Source organism: Protopterus annectens, chromosome 12.part0 (assembly GCF_019279795.1).
Source record: "Protopterus annectens isolate FY-2018-M chromosome 12.part0, PAN1.0, whole genome shotgun sequence".
NCBI classification, from domain to species: domain Eukaryota; kingdom Metazoa; phylum Chordata; order Ceratodontiformes; family Protopteridae; genus Protopterus; species Protopterus annectens.
The window spans coordinates 523,886,394-523,908,687 of NC_056746.1; the positions used below are offsets into that span (position 1 = coordinate 523,886,394).

General features: G+C 41.3%; 1 protein-coding gene across 1 annotated transcript in view; it reads left to right on the plus strand.

Moving 5' to 3' along the window:
* The window catches only part of DRC3 (dynein regulatory complex subunit 3), a 557,555-nt gene that overhangs the window by 490,120 nt on the left and 45,141 nt on the right, over nt 1–22,294 (plus strand). Inside the window, exon 11 of the mRNA XM_044089663.1 lies at nt 17,333–17,464. Within this exon, the coding sequence (XP_043945598.1) occupies nt 17,333–17,464 (132 nt within the window). The remainder of the gene's footprint in view (nt 1–17,332; nt 17,465–22,294) is intronic.

The following is a 22,294-nucleotide window of genomic DNA, read 5'->3' on the forward strand; positions in this document are numbered from 1 at the left end:
GGTCTCTATATAAACATTTAAGAAGTTACAGGACTGAAAAAGACGATATAACATTTGAACATAATGAAGCATTAGTAACTAACCAATATTTATTAGTAAACATTTTGTAGATAAATGTGTGGGGTTTAAAAATGTACTAAACTTTCATCATAATAGACCCGACCACTGGCTCTAACTTGACTCCTGTCATCACAGAGTCTTCATTAGCAAGGACTTTAATAACTATCAAACCACATTACATACAGCCCCTAGTCTTAATGAGTTAAATGGCTACTTTTTATCTAAGGTGGTTGATTTATGCAACCTAGTTTGCTTTATTTTGTTTCAGACTACATTGATTAATGGTTATGTTCCACCCTTTTGGAGGGAAGCTATAATTGTGCATGGGGTGGGGTGGGGGACTGTCCAACTTCTCCTGATAACTATCAGCCAATAAGTCTGACCTGTATATTGGGAAAGTGTTTTGAATGTACATTGTCTTATTATATAACACAGACTGTATGTAATAAATTTGACACCTATCAACATAACTTCATGGAAGGAAGGTCTTATTTTACTAAATGCCCAGAGGTTCCTTGATTTCGTCAATGCAAATGCCTTGGACCAGTTGGTTGACACCCCCACAAGAGGTGAAAATATCTTAGACTTGGTATTAACCAACATGAGTAACCACTGCAGCATCTCTACAGTGTCATCATCCCTGGTAAGATCTGACCACAAAGCAGTCACTTTCAAAGTCACCATCTCCCCTGCCCCCCCCCCCCCCACTAGGGTCAAACAAAAAAGCTTCTCCAAAGCTGATTACAATCTCCTGAAGGATGGTATAAACAGCTTCACAGCCCCCTCCCCCTCCATAGGAACTGGCACATATGTCCAAACCTACACCAAAGTACTATATGAGCATTTATATAGCTGCATAGAATCAGGAATACCAGACAGGACGAAATCCTCCTCCTCAAGGAAGAGTAAACCTGTCTGGCAGACATCTACAATAAATAAACTCTATAATAAAAGGAAAAATTGCTGTCTTGGACCAAGAAGGAGCAAGTGCCTAATTGGAAGCAATCTCTCCTTTGTCTGAACAAGCAAATAAGAGCACTAGTGAAATCCTTCAAAGCAAACTTCGAGTCCAAACTGGCCACATCTACTAAAGACAATCATGAAGCCTTCATCACATATGTCCACAATTTCAAGGGAAGCACCAAGATGTGCTCAGAACTGGTGGTCAAGAACACCACAAACACAATTGCTGTAGATATAGCCAACCTGCTGGCAGACAGTTTCAGTGAAAACTTCACTCCTCTGTCCCCCCATCAGTAAAACAGGACATTCCCTTACCTGCCCCCTCAACTTATCTCTAGGGAGCAAGTCATCACTGCCCTCTCAAAGGCAAAAAATACAGCCTCCATGGGACCCAATAACATCCCCAGGCTGCATCCTACATGAACTCAGGCAGGAACTTGCAGCACCATTAGGCACCCTATTCAACCAAAGCCTGAGTACTGGCTTCATCACAGCTGAGTGGGGGACAGTTACTGTCATCCCTTTACACAAAGATGGAGTGTCCACTGATCCAGGAAATTATAGACCCATCAGCCTAACTAGCCTGATCTGCAAGGCCATGGAGCAGATTATCATGGACCTCATTAACAAGGACATTGGCAACCTCCAGTCACTTGATCCCACACAGTTTGTTTTTTTTCAAGGGGAGGTCATGCCTGTTAAATTTGGTCGACTTTGTTGAGAAAGTCACCAAGGCCGTAGATGAGGGGAAGATGGTGCACACTGTCTACCTTGACTTGACCAAAGCCTTCAATACTATTCCCCACTCAGGTATAATAGATACACTCTCTCACCTAGGCATCAATCCATATGTTACCAGATGGGTAGCAAACTGGCTCACTGACAGAACTCATCTAGTCAAAATAGGGGAAGCCACCTCAAGTAGTAGAAGCATAACAAGTGGTATACCTCAGGGATTGGTCTTGGGGCCTCTGCTGTTTGGGATATACTTCTTGGAGGTGCAGGCCAAATCTAGTGGACTATGGCTGACCAAGTTTGCAGATGACTGCAAGCTGGGTTCTGTCATCAATTCCCCTAATGATGTGGACATCCCCAAGAGGATCTCGCTCAAACAAATGACTGGTGCCAGAAACATGGCCCCAAACTGAATGCCAAAAAATGCATCATCATCCCATTTGGGGAGAGTGACATCCCCACAAATTATCACATTGATAATAAGGTACTAAGCATGCAATCAGTCATGAGGGACTTGGGCACCCAGGTTGATAGCAAACTGATTTTTGACCACCATGTTGCCTCAGTTGTACGGAAAGCTTTCTACATGGCCCACATCATTAGTAAGGGTATCTCATCCAGGGACAAGGTGGTCATACCATCCCTGTATTCTTCCCTTATAAGACCCATTATTGAGTACAATGCCCCTTTCGACATGTACTTCACAAAGCACATGCACCATTTGGAGAGACCACAGAGGTTCCTCACCTAGAGAATCCAGGGTCACAAACATCTACCCTACACAGATAGGCTAAAAACCCTGTCCCTCTATTCAGTCTCTGACTGACTCCTGAGAGGTGACCCCTGTCTGGCATACAAAGCAATCTCAGACCCCGCCCTGATGGGACTGCTGCATATCCGCATGTCAAGCTCCACTCAAGTAAACTGCATGTGTGACCTCAGCCTGGTCTGTGACATCAGTAGGACTCATTGGCAGAACAGATTTGTGTCCCAGAGACTCCCCCTTTTGTGGAATAGACTCCCTTGCCATATAAAGCAGAGTACCTCATTAAACTTTTTTAACCACAACCTGGATAACTGGATCGGGAACAGAAAATACACCCCTGGGATTCCACCTGTGTCCCTGCTGGACAGTGGCATAGGGTGCTGACTTGTTGGAACATGGGCTAAATTCTTGGCTGGGCTTGTAAGGGCCTCAGAGCCAATAGCTTAGTAACTTCCTATGATCCTATGATCCTAATTTGATTAGTGTCTATCAGCTGGTATGGAAAGCCTTGAATTAGGGATTATCAGTAGATGCTGTATACTTAGATCTTGCTAAAGCCTTTGACTTTGCTTCTCACTTTCATATTTTGAACAGTATAAAAATGCTAACTTTAATACTTAAATCATTGTTTGGGTAAAGGAATTGTTACAAGGAAGATTATGCAGGTCAGAATTGGAAATGTAATATCAGATTAAAAAAATAGATATAGGTTTCCCCAGGTTTACTATCAAAATTGCGAACGGCACTACGTCGACTGTCATATACTCGAACATGGAAGTTCAAAATCGGTAATGTCGAAGACAAAATAATCAATCTAGGAATGGTTTTAACATGGGTCGAGGTAGGGGAGATGTTTGTAGTTCGGAATACTACTGAACACCTACCTCGACCCATGTTAAAACCATTCCTAGATTGATTATTTTGTCTTCGACATTACCGATTTCGAACTTCCATGTTCGAGTATATGACAGTCGACGTAGTGCCGTTCGCAATTTTGATAGTAAACCGTTTCCCCAGGTATCTGTTTTGGGCCCTCATTTGTTCTCTATATCTCTGTTTGACTTTTCAACTCATCGTGAAATCTGGTTCAGGAAGTTTGCTAATGATACTACTATAACTTCTTCAGAAGATCAACTTAGACTGCAAAGTTATATGGATAAACTCCAAAGTTGGTTGCAATCAAAACTTATTGATTTTAATGTTAGTAAAACCAAAATTGCAAACTTTGATTCTTTCAATGTTGTTTATCCTTATACATTAAATAATGCAATAATGAATAGTGCGATTACAGTAAGAAACCAAGGGGTGCTGATTGACAGATGACTTGTATTTGAAAATAACAAAGTCAGAGATCAGGAAATGTTACATAGCAATAAAAGATATATAATGTATAACTGTCAGTGAAGTTACATCTTTCTTCTTCCACTTCATAAAACAGTGGTCAGGCCACACATTGAGTATTGTACGGCATTTATTCTCAAAATTCTGTCCAACTGAAACTAAGAAAGAATACATAAGTTTTATATAAGACAAATTATGCAAGTTAAGAATTTAGACTATAAGTACAGATTGGTTAAATTTTCTTTATTTATGATCAATTATAGATTATTAAGAGGTGACCTGATTCTTATGTAGAAAGCTGTACACAATGAAAGACTGGGAGTTAATTTAGGAATTAAAGTAAAAACTCATACAGTAGATACCAGGAATATTAATGGATTTGTGTTAGTACTATATTTTAACAATAAATTAAATAAATGGTCTTTTCATTGTCATGTTGTTGTGGAATGTTCTCCCTATTAGAGTTAGGAAGGCTAATAGCATACTGGTGCTCAAGAAATTTTTAGATGACTGGGTGGGTGACAGGGCATTTGACCCTATACACATATGTATCATGCTCTTAGAATGACTATGTTAGTTAGGCTTATGAACTCGATTTAACAAACATTGAAATATTAGAAGCCTGTGAGTTACACTGAGAATTTTTAATCATGGGTAGCACTACATTTAGCTGTGAAGTAACACAACATACACACTCACACAGGTCTTTTGCACAAGTCTGCAGCCCCAACCTGTCAGAGGTGAGCGCAGGCAACAGGCTGCACTTCATTTCACTGATGCAGAGCAACAAATTAAAGTGATTAATAGATACTCATGCTACCTGACCTAATTTGCCTACTTGCTGCACAGAAGTATACAATTTCTTTGTGTTAGGATTCACGACCATTTTGTATGCTAATTCAGACAGATTTTGGAAGCCAGTTTTAAGATCTGGGCAGCAACATTAGGAAGAGTCAGCAGCATTTTGTGGAACTAAAGGCAGCTCTGAGGAAAAGTACAGTGCTCTTAAAGTGTGTGGTAACTGTTTCTTTCTCTATTTCTAAAGATGTACACCTTTGCAAAGTTCTTTATTTTATACAAGGCTATCAATATGAATATGTGTACCTGCACGTGTTAAGTGTACGTCATCCTGATATCTTACCTTACTTGGCAGTACACATGACGTACACTTGACATACACGTGTTAAGTGTACGTCAAGTGTACTGTCGATAAGGTAAGATATCAGGATGACCTGTCCATGTACATTGCCATTAGTCCTTATGAAGAAGGTATTACTGTGTAATATATGTGGTGGCTTATGGAGTTGGATTGTCTTTTTCTCTACATACATGTAGGTTTTTAAAAAAGGCTGAGCTCTGCAGTGACTACATGTTGGCTAATTTATGGCAAATTCACCTGCTGTATGTATTCTCATATCTGTTCCTCCACCTACAACATGGTATACTCCAACAGCTGACCCTCTGACTAGTACTGTATAATTAGGTTACCCCTGTGTCTGCAGTTATCATTTGATCAGTCCCTGCAGTATACCATTTATAGCTGTATGTCAGGTGTCCGTATGTCCAGAGGATGAGATAGATGGCAGAGGCTGAACAATTTCAATGCTGTTGAAAATGTCCTATTGCAAACATTCAAAACCCATTGATGGCATCTGTTGGGGAAAGGGGGTGTTGACTAATGTTTATGGGACCAGGGGGAGTAGATATTTGTTCATGACAGCATTGTTATGGATGGGCAGCCAGAATCACACACTACATCAATGTTAAGGGTGTTACTGACATGCTGTGCTATGCCAAGTCAAAGACACGATGTTCTGTAGTCCTAGCTCACCTTCATTCTTACATATGGATTCGGAGCCGATCCTCGGCTCTGACTCGACCGATTACAAAGCTCAAAGTCTCTTAGTTGGCTCATGGCAAGGTAGGTATCCCATAGTGCACTAGTAAGAATCCCCAGATCTCGTTTGCCGCATCTACGAGTTCAGAAGTGCTTCTTGCTTGGCCGTGGATATTTTTCATTACTATTATAGTTCTTATTGATATTTCTGCTTATAATATAGCTTAGTTTACATAGTTTTAGTAATAGTTATCATAGGTAGTAAACAGTAGTGTGTTTTTGCTAAATTTACTGTAGTTATTGCTGAGAACTTGTTGGCCATCTCTAGGCCCGTTTTTTTGTTCTCCGAGTGGTATTCCTTCTGTGTGCTAGTTTTTTTAGATATTTTCCTATTCGCATAGGTCCGCATTTGTGTTAGGACGTTGTTTTCTAGTATTTCAATAGAATAGTATTTTGTGTGCAGTGTCATTTACTATTATTGGCTAGTTTTTAGCCTGTTGTTTAAATTTTACATTTTGTGGTACTTTTCTGACTTAGCTTCTTTCCTGTTTCCTAGCAGCTAGGTCCATTTAAGTTAGAGGACCTAGTCCTTTATTAAACTTTCTGGTGTTGTTTCCTCTATAGTGCTAGGCCTGTTTAAGTTAGAGGACCTAGTCCTCTGTTTTTTGCTCATCTGTGTGTGAGTTTATCTTAGCTGGGCTAGGCCCGTTTAAGTTAGAGGACCTAGTCCTCGGTTGTCTTTTTGTGTGTAGTTTTCTTACAGGGCGAGGCACGTTTAAGTTAGAGGACCTTGTCCTCTCTTCTGTCTTTATAGATTTCTGTTTGTACTAAGCATGTCTAAGGAGTCCAAAGATCATAAACCTTTGGGTTTTAAAAAGTGCCTTAAGTGCTCCCAAAAAATGTCAATCACTGACGGCCATAGTAACTGTGTTTACTGCCTCGGAGCCGTTCATCTACAGGAAACTTGTTTTTTCTGTCACTCCTTCAGCTCCAGAGTTCTCCAAGAAAGGAAAAACAAATTAATACTGAAAGGTCTCCTTAAACCATCCTTTGAGGAGGATTTAGCCAGCTCTGCATCGTCTTCCAAGTCTCCCTCTTCAAATAAAGAGAAGGTCAAGTTGGCAAAGAGACATTTTCCTGCACCGACTATTTTGTCTGGACCTCCTTAGAAAGTATTAAAATTGGATAAGCCTTCTACCTCTTCAGCTCCACTGTCCTCGGAGCCAGTCGAGGTTATCGATGTTCACACTGCAGTGTTGGCCCCAAGTCTTTCGGAGTCGACCACTGAGAAATTGCTTCGGAGCCAGTCTAGAGAGCTTTTGCTGGTCTCCCCAACTTTACGATCTCCCATATTGCAGAGATCTAGATCGCCTACCTTGTCATCCAGAGCCTCCAAGAGCCTTTCAGAAGAGGATGTAGAGAGAGTAGTGCTTAGACTTTTGAAGTCATCTGCTTTACCAATATTGTTGCTGGCTCCGACCCAGTTGGATCTGGAGCCATCTAAGACCATTCTCCCTGTTGCTGTTCCTCCTCCGAGCCGTGTTGTTCCTTCAGAGCCAGAGATTTCGGTGCTACTTGTTGTGGAATCCTCAGTTCCAGCACCCCTTGTGTCTGTCTCAGAGCTGAGTTCTGCTCCGACACCTGTGGCACTGTCCTTGGTGTCTAGGAGCCGAAGCTCACCAGTCGGCCCCGACAGGGACGCTTAGACCCGAACTTCCTCGGTGGCGAGCTTACCTCTTGGTGCATCGACTAGGTTGAGCTCAGACCATACATCCATCTTGGGGCTGATCGCTTTGGAGCTAAGGGCTACCTCCATTTCCTCGGAACTGGGGCTGTCCTCTTTCCCTTCAAGCACCAAACTCTGTCTCAGCACCATCTCTCTCTCTTGGCAGCAGAGACCCGCAGCCTCAGGAGCCCCTGTTGGGTGGCCCCCAGTCTTCTGAGACCTCCCCAGAATACCCTTCTGAGGAGCCCCCTTAGAAGAGGACATGCAAGAGGAAGCATGTAGACTCTCTGGATGAGTCCATCACCTCGGACACTGACCTCGAGGAGTCAGAAGGGTCCCTTAGGTCGTCCTCTGATGATATCTCCTTTGTAGATATATTAGAGAGCCTGAAGCAGAGAGGCAGCTGGCCCACTGCCACCCCTTCTGATGAGGAATCAGTGTACCTGAAGGCTTTCAGGTCTCAACCTTCGGCCTCTTGGGTGTCTCCACCTTTTGTTGTGCTCCTGGAATTAGTCAGTCAGAAGGTGTGTGGGAAACGTCTGATGCCATGGAACCAGTCCCCAGAAGACCCAACAAATTTCTCTCAGCCCCCAAAGAGAAAGAGTTCTTGACTAAAGGTGTGCCTGTAGATGCCATGGTGGTGGCGGCAGCCACAAAGAAGGAACTAGCGGAGACTTCTACATCTGTCCATCCACCGAAAAATGAGTCTCAAACAATGGATAGATACGGGAAACGTATCTTCTCTTCAGCGGCTTTTACTCTCAGATCACTGAATTATCTCACACATTTTACTAGGCTTCTTAGAGATCTCCTAAAGGAGCTAGGAGATGCTCTCCAAGGTACATCAACTGAAGGAGTCATTGAGAAAGTTACTGCTCAGTTGCCCACCTTAAACTCCATTGTTAACTCCTCCATGAAGCTGATTTCCTATGCAGCAGATGGAGCGAGTAGGGCAGCGGGTTCAGGGGTTTCCCTTAGGAGACACTCCTGGATCCGCTTATGTAATTTTGCGGAGCCCTTCAAATCTACTTTTACCAATGCCCCCTTCGACAGTTCCTCTTTGTTTGGACCTAAGGTAAAAGATACACTCACCAGGTGCGAACTGGAAGGGAAAACTCTCTCTGCTGTGGGAGTACATTTTACCGTCCCTTCTAGACCATACCCCAAGGGTCAGAGTGGCGGGAAAATGTGGTTCAAGAAATCCCAGAGACTTTTCCCGGATGCACAAGGTGAATCCTCCTTCAGAGGCAGGGGAGGAGAAGCTAATGGTAGACATCGCCCTAGAGGTGGGGGGCCTACAAAACCAGGGTGGCTGCGATTCTTTTCGTGGCTGTGCCTGTCAGCGCTCCTAATGTGGGGCCCGGCTGCGCTTCTCTGGAGCCAGTCAGGGATTGCTTATCTTTGTATCCGGAAACCTGGCTCAACATCACCCAAGACAAGTGAGTACAAATAATAATCACTAGAGGATACTCCATACCCTTCTTTCTTCCACCCCACATCCCTAAGAATATCCCAGATGTTCCACCCAATCACAGGGATCAAGCAACCATAGAAGTTCAAAAGTTGCTTTTAAAGAGAGTCATCCAAACCGTCCCCACAGACCAGATAGGATTCAGAACTTACTCCAGATTATTTTTAGTGCCAAAACAAACAGGGGACTGGAGGCCCATTTTGGACCTCAGCAAATTAAATGCATCAGTAAAGAAGTCCAAGTTCCAAATGGTAACCCTGCAGTCTATACTCCCTCTGTTAGGGAAAGACAATTGGATGTGCTGAATAAATCTCCAGGATGCGTACTACCACATCAAAATGGACAGAGTATCCAGGAGTCATCTACACTTCCGGCTGAGAGCCAGTCATTACCAATTTCATGCTCTGCCCTTTGGTCTCACTACAGCCCCCAGGGTGTTCACCAAATGCATGGCGATAGTGACAGCTCACTTGAGACATCATGGATTCCAAGTGTTTCTGTACCTGGACGACTGGATCCTGACCGCCACCACCAGGCACCTACTTCTACAAGCCAGGGATTCAACCATCCAGCTCTGCACCCAGCTAGGAATTATGATAAATTGGGAAAAGTCTGCCTTGTCACCCTCTCAATTTGTGACATTTATAGATGCAGAATTAGACACAGTCACCATGATGGCTCATCTTCCTGCAGACAGAAATCAAAATCTCAGACAACAGATATACAGCTTACTTCCTCAACAAAAAGTCAAGGCCAAGACAGTGCTGAAACTTTTAGGGACCAAGGCGTCTACCATAACTCGAGTTCCACTAGCCAGATTGCATATGCGAATCCTTCAATGGCTACTTTTTTTTCAGTGGTCTCTTCAACAACTACCTCTGTCTCATCATATTCTCATAACGGAATCTTGCAAAAAGGACCTTCATTGGTGGATTCAGCCCGATCAACTGACGACAGGAACACCCTTCCTTCCTCGCCAACCCATTGCTACTGTGACCACGGGTGCCTCCCAGATTGGGGGGGGGCATTATCTAGGCAGGACTGTCCAAGGCACACAGCAAGATCATGAGGCTCACTTGCATATCAATGTCCTAGAGATGAGAGCAGTGCTACTAGCTTTGCAAGCACTTCACAACTTTCTTCCTCTAGGGACGATAGCAATCCAATTGGACAATATGTCAGTGGTATGGTATCTAAACAAGCAAGGAGGAACCAGATCTTACCCCCTATGTCAAGATGCTCTTCATGTTTGGCAGTGGGCGATATCTTCCCAGTGCTTTCTAGTAGCAATGCATATCCCAGGGACAACCAGTGTGATAGCCGACAAGCTCAGCAGGGCAATCTCGATGCCACATGAGTGGTCTCTAAATCAGAAAGTCGCAGAACAGATTTTCCAAAAATGGGGACTGCCTTGCTGCAATCTGTTTGCCAGTCCAATCACTGCCAAATGTAGCAGCTACTTCTCCCTTATCCCCCCTCTGGGGGAGTCACCGAGAGACGTACTTGTTTACAACTGGCCTCCAGGACTTCTTTATGCATTTCCCCCTTTCCGCTCATATCAAAAGTGATCCAGAAAGCAAAGGCCTTGGGAAGCAAAATTATTCTGATCACTCCTTACTGGCCTCATCAGATTTGGTTCCCCTTTCTCGGGCCTCATCTCCTAGACGATCCATGGACTCTGGACCCAGTTTCAGACCTCTTGACACACATGTCAGGTTCCCTTCACCCCTGCCTCCACACCCTCAACTTGACAGCGTGGCTGCTCCACTTCCATCCCTAGTCAGGCTTCATGATTTTTCACCTGCAGTGACCCATATCATCACGTCTTCCCACAAACCTTCCACGAGGAAATTATACGCTAGCAAATGGAGAAGATTTTCTATCTGGGCAAAAGCGAAAAATGTAGATCCTTACACAGCACCCATCCCCTTGGTGTTAGAATTCCTAACCAAACTTTTCCATTAGGGATCAGCTGTTGCTACAATTAAAGTTCAACTGGCAGCGATATCCAATTTTCATTTGGGACAACATGAGCCTAATCTGATGGCTCACAGATTGTGTAAAACTTTCCTTAAAGGCATTACCTTGCTAAGACCTCCCTTTCAGGAACCTGTATCTCCTTGGGATCTAAATTTCGTTCTGTCCAAACTTACTTCCCTGCCTTTTGAACCTGCGCATTCTTGTGAACTGAAGTTTCTGTCCTGGAAGACCATTTTTCTACTAGCTATTACATCTGCTAGAAGAGTGTCAGAGTTGCAAGCACTGTCAGTCAAATCACCTTACTTGATTTTTCAGAGAGACAGAGTTTCCCTTCGTACAAACCCTTCCTTCATCCCCAAAGTTTGCTCTCAGTCTAATTTGAACCAAACTGTCGAACTGCCTGTATTTTTTCCTAATCATTCAAACAGTGCAGAATATAAATTTCATCAACTTGTTCACAGACAGTTATGGTTCTACCTACATAGAACCAAGAAACTTAGAAAATCAGACCAATTGTTCGTATCCTTTTCTGAAACTAGGATAGGTCTGCCAGTCTCCAAGGTAACTCTATCTAATTGGATTTCCAACTGTATCTCTTTTATCTACTCTTATGGAAAAGAACTTCCATTTAAAATTAAGGCTCATTCTACCAGATCCCTATCCACATCTGCTGCCTTTCAAGCCAGAGTCCCAATTGACAGTATTTGTGCAGCAGCAACTTGGGCTACCCCTCATACCTTTATTACTCATTACAAATTGGATTTGACCTCAAGGGGTAGAGCCTCCTTTGATTCCACGGTTCTTAGGAGTATATTCCCGTGAGCCACCTGAGAAAATGGTGCTAGGGACGCTGTCCCATATATAAGAATGAAGGCAAGGTAGGACTACAGAACATAAAGAAGTTTTGTACTCACCGTAATGTTCCATGTTTGTAGTCCATCCCGAACCCATATGTAAGAATGAAGGACGAGATGGACTACAAACATGGAACGTTATGGTGAGTACATAACTTCTTTTTCTACGACAAGTGGGGGGGGGGCTAGGAGCAGCAAGATAATAGAGCTAGAGGAGATTTTTTGTGTCCCTGCAGGGACACAACAGTACTAGAATCATCCCTGAAGGAGTGGCCACTGGCATCAGGATGGACCAGCCCCAAAATGTAAACATACTGGTGGATGATACCAGGTTAGTATCACATACACCACATTTCTGTACAGCAACACTACAAATATAGACTGTACGTTGACTATAACATATGTTACTTATGTTTTGTTAAATGCATATCAGGTATCCAGCCATGTCAGTATTGGAAACCTTTGGTGTGCATACCACAACAACAAATTTGTAGCATAGATACTCATGCTAGGTCCAGTATGTCTTTTATTGTATATTCACAGGACAGAGCACTGCTACAGCGGCACCTGTAGAAGCTACGACAGAACAGTCTGACGTTGGCACCCATGCAGGTGATAACAGTAATCCTGAGATAGATACCCGAGACACAATAAGATGACAAGATGGCAATGTCTTTCTTCATCCTGGGTGAATATCAACCCACAATACAGGAAGAAGCTATGGCCTCACCCAGAGTTGAACTTGAGGCTGTACACTCTGAGCTGTCAGCCCCCCCCCCAGGTTTGAGCTCCAGTGATACCCCATGACTGCAGCAGCAGATAAGCATAGTGCATCTGGAGTATATACCATATTGTGCAGCCTTGCAGGGGTACCTGTCTCCATTTTGTGGGATAGTTGCCCTCTGACATAACAACAGTACTCAAGATCAATCATCAGATGTGCCAGACTATCGTCCAAGTACAATCTACGTCTATCCAGACAGCATGGAGCTGCTTGCTGCACTGCCTGGCATTCATGAAGATTTTGCCCAGCACTGCTTGCAGCTCTATGAAAACATGGACTCTAGGGAGACTATATTTATTGGTCTTATGAGGTCTATTGTGGCACAAATCAGTTCCATCTTTACCTCCTTGCTGTGGATTGCCAGTTCTACCATCTCTGCCCATACTGGCACTGTTGTCCGAGGTCAGCCTGTAGGGTACCTACCCAAGATGGCTGTATGGGGGGGGGGACCATCACAGAGTACAGAGTTCTCACCTGCATCTAGCAGTGAATGACACTCCTCTGTCCCATCTTATCATGGTCGTTGAGATCAGGACACCACACTAGCAGACTACATCCTGGTCATGATGCCACAGTCACACACACACTCCCTATCAAGGAGGGACCCTAAGTCATAGTGCAAGAAGCCAGCAGAGTAGCCTCAGATCAAGATCACACTGTGATTTTCCTACCCCATCAGAGGTGGAAATTGTCCCTAGCATAGAGTACTTACCTGACGTTCCCCATCTTCCACCTGTGACATGCCCCCACTATCATCCAGAGTGAGTTTTGAGAGCCATGTATCATTATGCCTCATTCCACTTGTGCAAATGATGACTGTGGCCCACTCCAATTTCCCCTTGTCTGATGCACAGTATGGCCTGATCATGCATTGACCAGCATAACCTGATACAAACACTGCATGCATCATGTTTGTTCTGTGTGACACCATACCATACTGTCACTGTGTACTTATCTTGGTATAGTTCTAGGCTAGATGTCAGTGCTTCAGCTGCACGTCCATATACTGTGTCCCTTTTTGTTTGGGTGGGGTTGTGTGGATCTCACTTGATAATGTTCCCCCTCACTCTTGTTGAATGATGGTGTTGATGCTCCTTCACTGCTGGTTGTATTTGTGTATGTTCTAACGGTACTGGTATCATGGAGCTGCCCACCCAGTTTGTTCAACAGCACATTATGGAGCATGCAACATGCTAGGAACAACCTGAAGGCTGTGACAGGGTCATACCAAAGTGCCTCCAAGACATATCAAGGCAATGGAAGTGGGTTTTGAGCAGGCCAAACATATGGTCTATGATACTACTGGTTTGGGAATGTGTACCATTGCATTGGAGTTCGGCCATACTATGTGGTTCCATGAGGCATCATTAGCCAGGGCTGTAGCAGGTATTCAGAGTTACCTGCAATACAGTGTCAACATATGGGGGAGGTTGCTACATTCTACATTCAACATGCTGTATATTTGGCCATGTGCATTAATAGTAACCACAATGCCTGCACTTAGCAGTTGGATGGCCTTGAGAAATGTCACCTTGTAAGATGTAGTGATATAGTTGACATGTATGACATATATGTGAATCATCTGAACCACCTGGATGCTGTGTTGACACATTCCCCCATGTGGCAGTTCATGGAATGGCAGCCTTTCCTAGTCACAGATATTTGTGACTGTGGGCCAGGTGTGATTTTTATTGCAACATATGTGAAATCTATGACACCCGGTGCCTCAGGGAGGTAGACAATGTCACACAAGCGAAGCAGGATACTGGCAGCTAATTGTGGTGTGCTAGGAAACCATGTATGCACCTCCACATGTAGAAACATTATATCAAAGAGCTTATACAGTATTCTAGTGGGAAAGGCCTGAGAAATACTCACTGTATCCCCTGTTGGTCTCTGAAAGGTCCCTGTAGCAAGATTAACAGGATATATACATACTTTGATATAAGCAGGTATGGAAATGTAATTAATTTCTATAGATTCTGTACATGGGTGACATGTCAATTAGGGTTCATATAATATCTTGACCAATCAGTCTTATCAGTAAAACTGTGGTATGTAACTTGCTGTTGATACTGTTTCCTTTGATACTAAATGTCACTTCACTCATATAGGTAGGAAGCAGCTGAGCTAATTGCTGATGTATGCTGTTGGATGACCAAAGCTGATAACCCAAGCATGTTTACTGCGTGAAACTCAATATTTTTAACATGCTTTGCCCTTTTATAGTTAGACACAGATTATTGCACAGTTTCCCTCACACGACTATGAATTTTGACTAAGTTCACCTTGTATACATTTGTATTATGGCCTCATTTCCCTACACACACATCATTTTTGCTTCCTGTACTGTTACACAACATGGAAGTATGAATTGCTACTGGACCATGCTTGGGCATTTCCACCCAACTGCATAGTTCACAAGTTGCCAATGAATCCTGACCTAAGTTTCTGCTCCCAAGTCATTTTGTTGATGGATAAGTCAAAAACGTGGATAACTGATTTGATCATCTGAATGCTGATTGCTGTCTGGTTTCTACTGTATGCCACTGTCAATCAGGACCCCATCAGAAAAGTGCAGATAATTTAATTTGTGTAGCCCCTGGGGCCCATCACTTGTCACTGTAATCTGCAGTTCAGAACCATGAGATGTTAAACCAAGGTTCCATCTACTTGAGTTAGTGGTAACAGATCCCATGGCAGCTACTGAAATAAATTGATGAAGTTCCTGATACCCTGGCCAAATCTCCCCTAGTAATACAAATACCACCACAGGTCTCAAATAACACAGTCAATGAAGAATAAATAAATAAAATGCTCAGAAAATGCATGTTGATGTAACACCTGTTATTCTATTAAAATTTTAAAGTAAATTAGACTAATATTTGAAAATTGTCCCTGATTTGTCCAGAATTCTTGAGCAAAGAAGTTGGCAGGTATGCCCATAAACATAGTACTGGCATTCAGCACTCATAAATGAATGCCGGTACCATACCTCTTAACTGCTTCAAACTTTTTAGAATTTTTTTTTTTTGGTCTATTCCTTGTAAATTGTGTGCTTTTCTGGCAAATTGGAGAAAGTGTGGCAAAGTGATTGAGACAGTTGTGTCACTGGGTTTTCAAGCATGTACCAAATTGGGTCCCACAATTCCTATGGCTGGCCCTGATTGCATCATCTGTTTATAGGCAAACAGCTACTTTGGTGCCACCTCTATCCAGTCAGATTTATTTTAAAATAAAGATGTCTGATAAAAGTTACACAACAAATCTATTTTGGTTATTTCAAAGATGATGTTAGATTGCATACCTCTCAACAGTCCCAATTTTTGCCTCATATTTGTGGTCTTTTTCTCATAAAATTTGTGGTTTTCTGGCAAATCATTAAGGGGTGAAGTTAGTATATAATGACACAAATTAATTTCAGACTTCATATCCTTCAGTAAATACATGCTAATGCAAAAGGTGTTATTCTGACAACTTTCTAAGTGTATGCGGGCAATATTTAAAATCTACTACTTCAATTTATGAAAAACACTGGATATAGAATGCTTGCTGAGAAAGAAGACATCATTTTCCAGGGAACTGCTTTTTTCTTAAAGAAGACAACGCTTGCACAGTCCCACACAATGGGAAACCTTCTGTCAGATGCCTGTATATATGTTTGTGTCATAACTATATTAATTCACACAAGGTTTTTGGTGAAGTTATAGTACATTTCAGAAAAAAAATGTCTGTTTCATTTTTGCAGTCTTGTATGGCTGATATTGCAGTAGTGACCACCACCACTACCTATGTAGTTATGGCTATGTACCCAACAGTCAACAAGCTCAAATGAAGAATGTTAAGTTGGCTGAGAGATGCAGTGCAGTAGAACTAGAATGATAATACTGGAAACTGTATGTGTGTGTGTGTGTGTGTGTGTGTGTGTGTGTGTGTGTGTGTGTGTGTGTGTGTGTGTGTGTGTGTACATGTATACACACACACACACACACACACACACACACACACACACACACACACACACACATGTATCCTATTCCAGCTGAGAGAAAGTAGCAAAATCTTTTTTTCGTGCAACTGCTCCCTCAGATATTTAACCCTCTGTCATGCCATGTAACAGTCTTTGACTTTGGCTGCTGACACGTTAAATGTTTCACTCTTCTATGTACAGCTCAGTTGATCAGTTCAGGTCAAACTGCCATAGCTTACTGCAACCACTTTCCTAAATTAACCAGACTTGCCACATTAACTCACTTGTTGTGCAACTACCCAGCATGGTAGCGATTTAGTGACTGGGAACAATATGGGGTTGTTGGGATTGTCTAGGAAGGCCAAGGCAAGGAATAAACATGTATCAGATTACCATTGCCCATTAAATCCATTTTAGCTCTGTTACCTGACTGCTAATCAGTTAGCACAAATGATGAAGGCTTTGGGCTGTTAATAAGCTTCTTCCTGTAGTCTAGGGTACAATGTTTGATTCTTACTATGTCCTTTTACCTTCAATTGACTCTATCACTTAACCAAGACAGTGTCTCTGGGTTACTCCTGAAAAGGGATACTTGTGTCCAGTGGGGTATATCATCTAAGCCACCAGGGAAAAATCATATACAGAATAAAAGTACCCTGACAGTAGATATTCTTTCATCACAAAGGAAAAATGAGTGGCAAACTCTGCTGCCAAATAACAGGGGAAAATGGGGAGATCTTAATTATGCCAGTGTGAGTAGTTTTTTTAGATATGCATGTAAATGCATAGTTGTAAGATGCAATGTAAGAGTTCTACATATAATTGTGTTAATTTGTGATTTGTAGCTCTTTGTTGACAAAGATACCATTGTCAATGCTGTAAGTGCTTCACATGATATGCACTTGTTAAAGATTGACAACAGAGAAGATGACATAATTACTAGAGTGAACAACTGGACCACAGCTCTCTTGCAAAAGGTATGTTTTTTTTTAAATATTTTTAATTTAAAATAGTTGCATATGCACATGTTTACCTTACAGACACAAGGTGCAGGGTTTGATTCTCACATGACATAATTGGCTAGAATTAAAATTGCCTACAGGGACAGTTAGCCTATTACTAACCTATGAAACAATGGATACATTAAATAATGTATAAATGCATATATCTGAGCATAGAGTGACTGTCCTCACATCTGAAAGAGTACAAGCAGCCCAAAAATGTACACAAAGTTGTGTAAATAATATCAGTAGTAATGTTGTAAAGAATGTATTGTAAATAATGTCTATAGCTTACTAGTTATGCAACCACATCCTTGAGCAATCCAAATGTAAATGCCAGAATGCAGGACATATCACTTAAACACTACGCTGCATTAGGTTAATTTCCTCAGATCACCCCATTTGCACCACTACTCTTTCAATTACCATTATGTGTCTGCTTCTGTAAGTGTGTACATAGCTTTACCTTTTCTGTCGATTTACAGCATTTACCTCTCTCATTCCCTCTGTCCCCTCAAGGACTGTTTCTTTACCAGTAATTATCTTTTGCTTTGTCCTCTAAATACATGGGTTGCTACCTGCAAATTTCAAGGTAAATCTCGCTTCTTACCTTTTTCTTGCTACTACCGTGATTCCACTTTTCTGCTTGTAAAATGTATACCTTAATATTATGTAAAATGTGCACATAGTATCTCTCTTTTAGTGACCAGTTTGTATTATACTGTGTTCCACTGTTGATTGTATTTGTTACATTTTTCTTGCTGCTGTTTTGAATGTAACCCAGGCTGAGCTTGTAGTTGCTCATTTTGTTATCATTGCTCTACCCTGGTAAATAAAATGTAAATAAAATTGGTTCCAATCTCCAGTACCAAAAACAGCAGACAGAATGTACAAAACTTCATATGAGAAGCAGGATCATTTTATCAGCCAAAAAGCAGATCTAACTCTGATGAATGGGCAGTAGTATGGGTTTGAATCACACCATTGCCACACAAAATATGTGATGGTATGGGCTTTAAAACCACACCACTGATATTAAATATATGCCATGAACAGGAATATGTTCTCACATATATACTGCTACAAGTAACATAATATAGGAGGGGTGATTAACCTTCAAGATATACAATAAATGTGCACTGCTGCTTTGCTAATCCAAATAAACTTTAAACTATACAGCTGCAGATCTGGGTTATAAGTCCTGGCTCCTCAGAATTGAACTGTCTTAGATTCTGAGCTAAATGCCTTATTTCTCTCTCCCTTTCTCTGTCTGTCTCAAACACTCACACATATGCTATATTATGGAAGGGAGGGGATAAATAATAACTGTAGTACAAACATCCTGCTTCATCACTTTACAGTGCATTAGGTAAACTACAAACCAAGCACACAATTTATTCTCTGCCCTTAAATAAGTCAACTTTTGAATAGTTGAATGGTAACAGTAGCTTGAGCAATAACACGCCAAAAGGCAAGTGCCATTAGTTATATGAGCACTTGCTCAACATATATGCCTGTAACCTAATAAATAAATCATCAGCTACACTCATTTAAAATTCAGTAAAAAATCATTTTACTTAAAATAAAGAAAATACAGCATTACACTTAAAATCTAAGTAAGGAGTAATAGTCTTGCACAGGAATGGAACATTAAAAGTTCTGAACATTTAAAGACAGGTGACATACAGCAAACACTGTCCATCAGCTGAACTAGACCTTATCTGTGAAATATACTGTACCCTCTTTACACTGACTGTCTCTAGCTTTCAAAACTCAAAACATATTTATCAGTGCCTGTACAGGGAATAGTTCAGTCTGCTGTCTCTATCTTTCAAAAATCAAAACAGATTTTTCAGTGCCTGTACAGGGAATAGCTCAGTCTGGACGAAAATCCAGCAATTGAATCTCTAGCAAACAAAGCAATAACTAACTTGAATTAACAGTCTCAATGTCTTGCTTTCTTTCTTTTTTATCATATCTGCTACAATCAATCATGCATTTATATAAATGAAAACAAACCATAATGACATAATTATAGTTGCAAACATTATACATCGCTTATAATCTATACAGACATTGTCAGTCAGACATTACATAGCTCATTCAAATCCTGTCTTCTTTCAAATCTCATTCCTCCTCTGCATGTATTGTTCCCACAATTCCCAATTATTTCTATATAATTTGCTCCTACCCTTTTCTAAAGATCCCAATTCCAGTTGTTTTATCTCCGTTACTATATTCACTACTTCTAGTACAGTTAGTTAAGACTTTGATTTCCATTTTCTAATAATTGCTTTTTTTGGCAGCCACCATAATTAGACTCAGCAAGGCCTTACTATGTCTAGACAATTCCAATTCTGTATCATAGCTTAAAAAATAATGTCCTTAGTTACAGCAATTTGTTCACCCAGTATCTCTGACAGAGTAGTCTGCAGTGAATCTTTAAAGTCTAAATAAAAATGAGCCAGCAAACAAACCAAAAGAAACTGAAGTATGCCTGCAGGGAATGACGACTTCAGCAAATCAATTAAACTAAAAAGCCTAAACTTTAATAACTAACAGCAGTTAAAAACACACCTCAAGGCATACAAAGATAAGATAAGGGCTTTCATCTTAGTAGTTTTCTAAGACTTCATCAGATGTCAATAAAAGTTAAAGATAGAATTTAAATAACCCACTCCAAAGATCACAGGACCTAATCAATGTCGAACATCACTTTTAAAGTCACAGTACACCCTCTAAGACAAATTAAATATATTCCATTAGTTGCCTATCTCCATACAGATTTAAATTTTAAAATACTTAAAATGGTGGTGCTCTCACTTAAACCTGGCCAACAGTCAGCTTTTAAAGCTAATTGCCAGTATAGTTCCTTTTTTCGAGGTGGAGGTGCCACGGCCCACCTCTAGGATTTTGAATAACTTGTTCCATAACAACAAATTTAAAAGAGTGTTTGACAAATTCTATTAAATATTTTGCCAAAGCACTAGAGATATTTTTGCATGGATGTCATAAAGATGTTCATACATTCTATCTTTTAACATCTGTTCTGTCTTCCCACTATAAAAAACAACAGCAATGTTGACACAAAGTGGCATATATAATTCCCCTACCACAAAGCAGCATATATAAGATACTGCAACAGTTAAATTTTCCTTTAACAGTGTGGACTTTGTCCCTTATAGTAAAGTGGCACCCTGAATGAATCCATTTACAAAGCTGGCAAAATCCATATTTATTCATTTGTCTGGAAACATTACTCCCCACATTAATGTCAGATACAGATTTCAAAATATTCTTGCGGTTCCTTTCCTTCAGATTCACAATTTTTGTTTTTTCTGTGAATGGGTTATGGAGCTCTGGTCCCTACATCAACAACAACCAGTTTTTAAGTACCCAACTTACAACTTTACTATCCAAGTTGAAGTTGCTAATAAAGGAGCATGAGTGCAAGCATGTGCCTTCTATTTGATGATTATCAAGCCCAGTATGATTCTCAATGAAGCTCTTAGTCAACAAGGGAACATAAAACTTCCTTTCTCTTTTCGTAATGACCTCATTTTATAATTCACAAACCAGGGTGCTAGGATGCACCCTTCTTATGAACATTGACTCCAAATTAGTACATCCATCTAAAAAGTCTGATTCATGAGAATACATCCTTGCAGCTCAAACAAACTGTCCTTTGACTGCAGATCTTTTTTGTGTCAAGGGATGTGCACTGGAAAAATGTAGAAGAATAGTTTGAATAGGTGGGTTTTCGGTATACAGTGGATATAAAAAGTGTACACACCCCTATTAAAATGCCAGGTTTTTGTGATATGAAAAATGAGACCACAATAAATCATTTCAAAACTTTTCCCACCTTTAATGTGACCTATAACAAGTACAATTCAATTGAAAAACAAACAGATCTGTTAGGGGAAAAATATAAAGAATAAAACATGTACAATAAGCTGGTTGCTTAAGTGTGCACACCCTTAAACTAATACTTTGTTGAAGCACCTTTTGATTTAATTACAGCATTCAGTCTTCTTGGGTAGGAGTCTATCAGCATGGCACATCTTGACTTGGTAATATTTGCCCACTCATCCTTGCAAAAGTGCTCCATAGCTATCAGATTGCGAGGGCATCTCTTGTGCACAGCCCTCTTCAGGTCACCCCACAGGTTTTCTATTTTATTTAGGTCTGGGCTCTGGCTGGGCCATTCCAAAACTTTAGTTTTCTTCTGGTGAAGCCATTCTTTTGTTGATTTGGATGTGTGCTTGGGGTCATTGTCGTGTTGAAAGGTGAAATTCCTCTTCATCTTCAGCTTTCTAGCAGATGCCTGAAGTTTTTGGGCCAAAAGTGACTGGTATTTGGAACTGTTCATAATTCCCTGCACCTTGACTAAAGCCCCAGTTCCAGCTGAAGAAAAGCAACCCCAAAGCATTATACTGCCATTACCATGCTTCACCATGGGGATGATGTTCTTTTGGTGATGCAAAGTGTTGTTTTTGCACCAAACGTACCTTTTGGAATTGTGCCCAAAAAGTTCAACCTTGATCTCATCAGACCATAACACATTTTCCTCACATGCTTTTGGGAGACGTGATGTATTGCTTTGCAAATTTTAGTTGGGCCTGGATGTTTTTCTGTATAAGAAAAGGCTTCCTGTTCTTGCAACCCTACCCCATAGCCCAGACATATGGAGAATATGGGAGATTGTTGTCACATGTAGCACACATCCAGTACTTGCCAGAAATTCTGGCAGCTCCTTCAGTGTTGCTGTAGGTCTCTTTGCAGCCTCCCTGACCAGTTTCCATC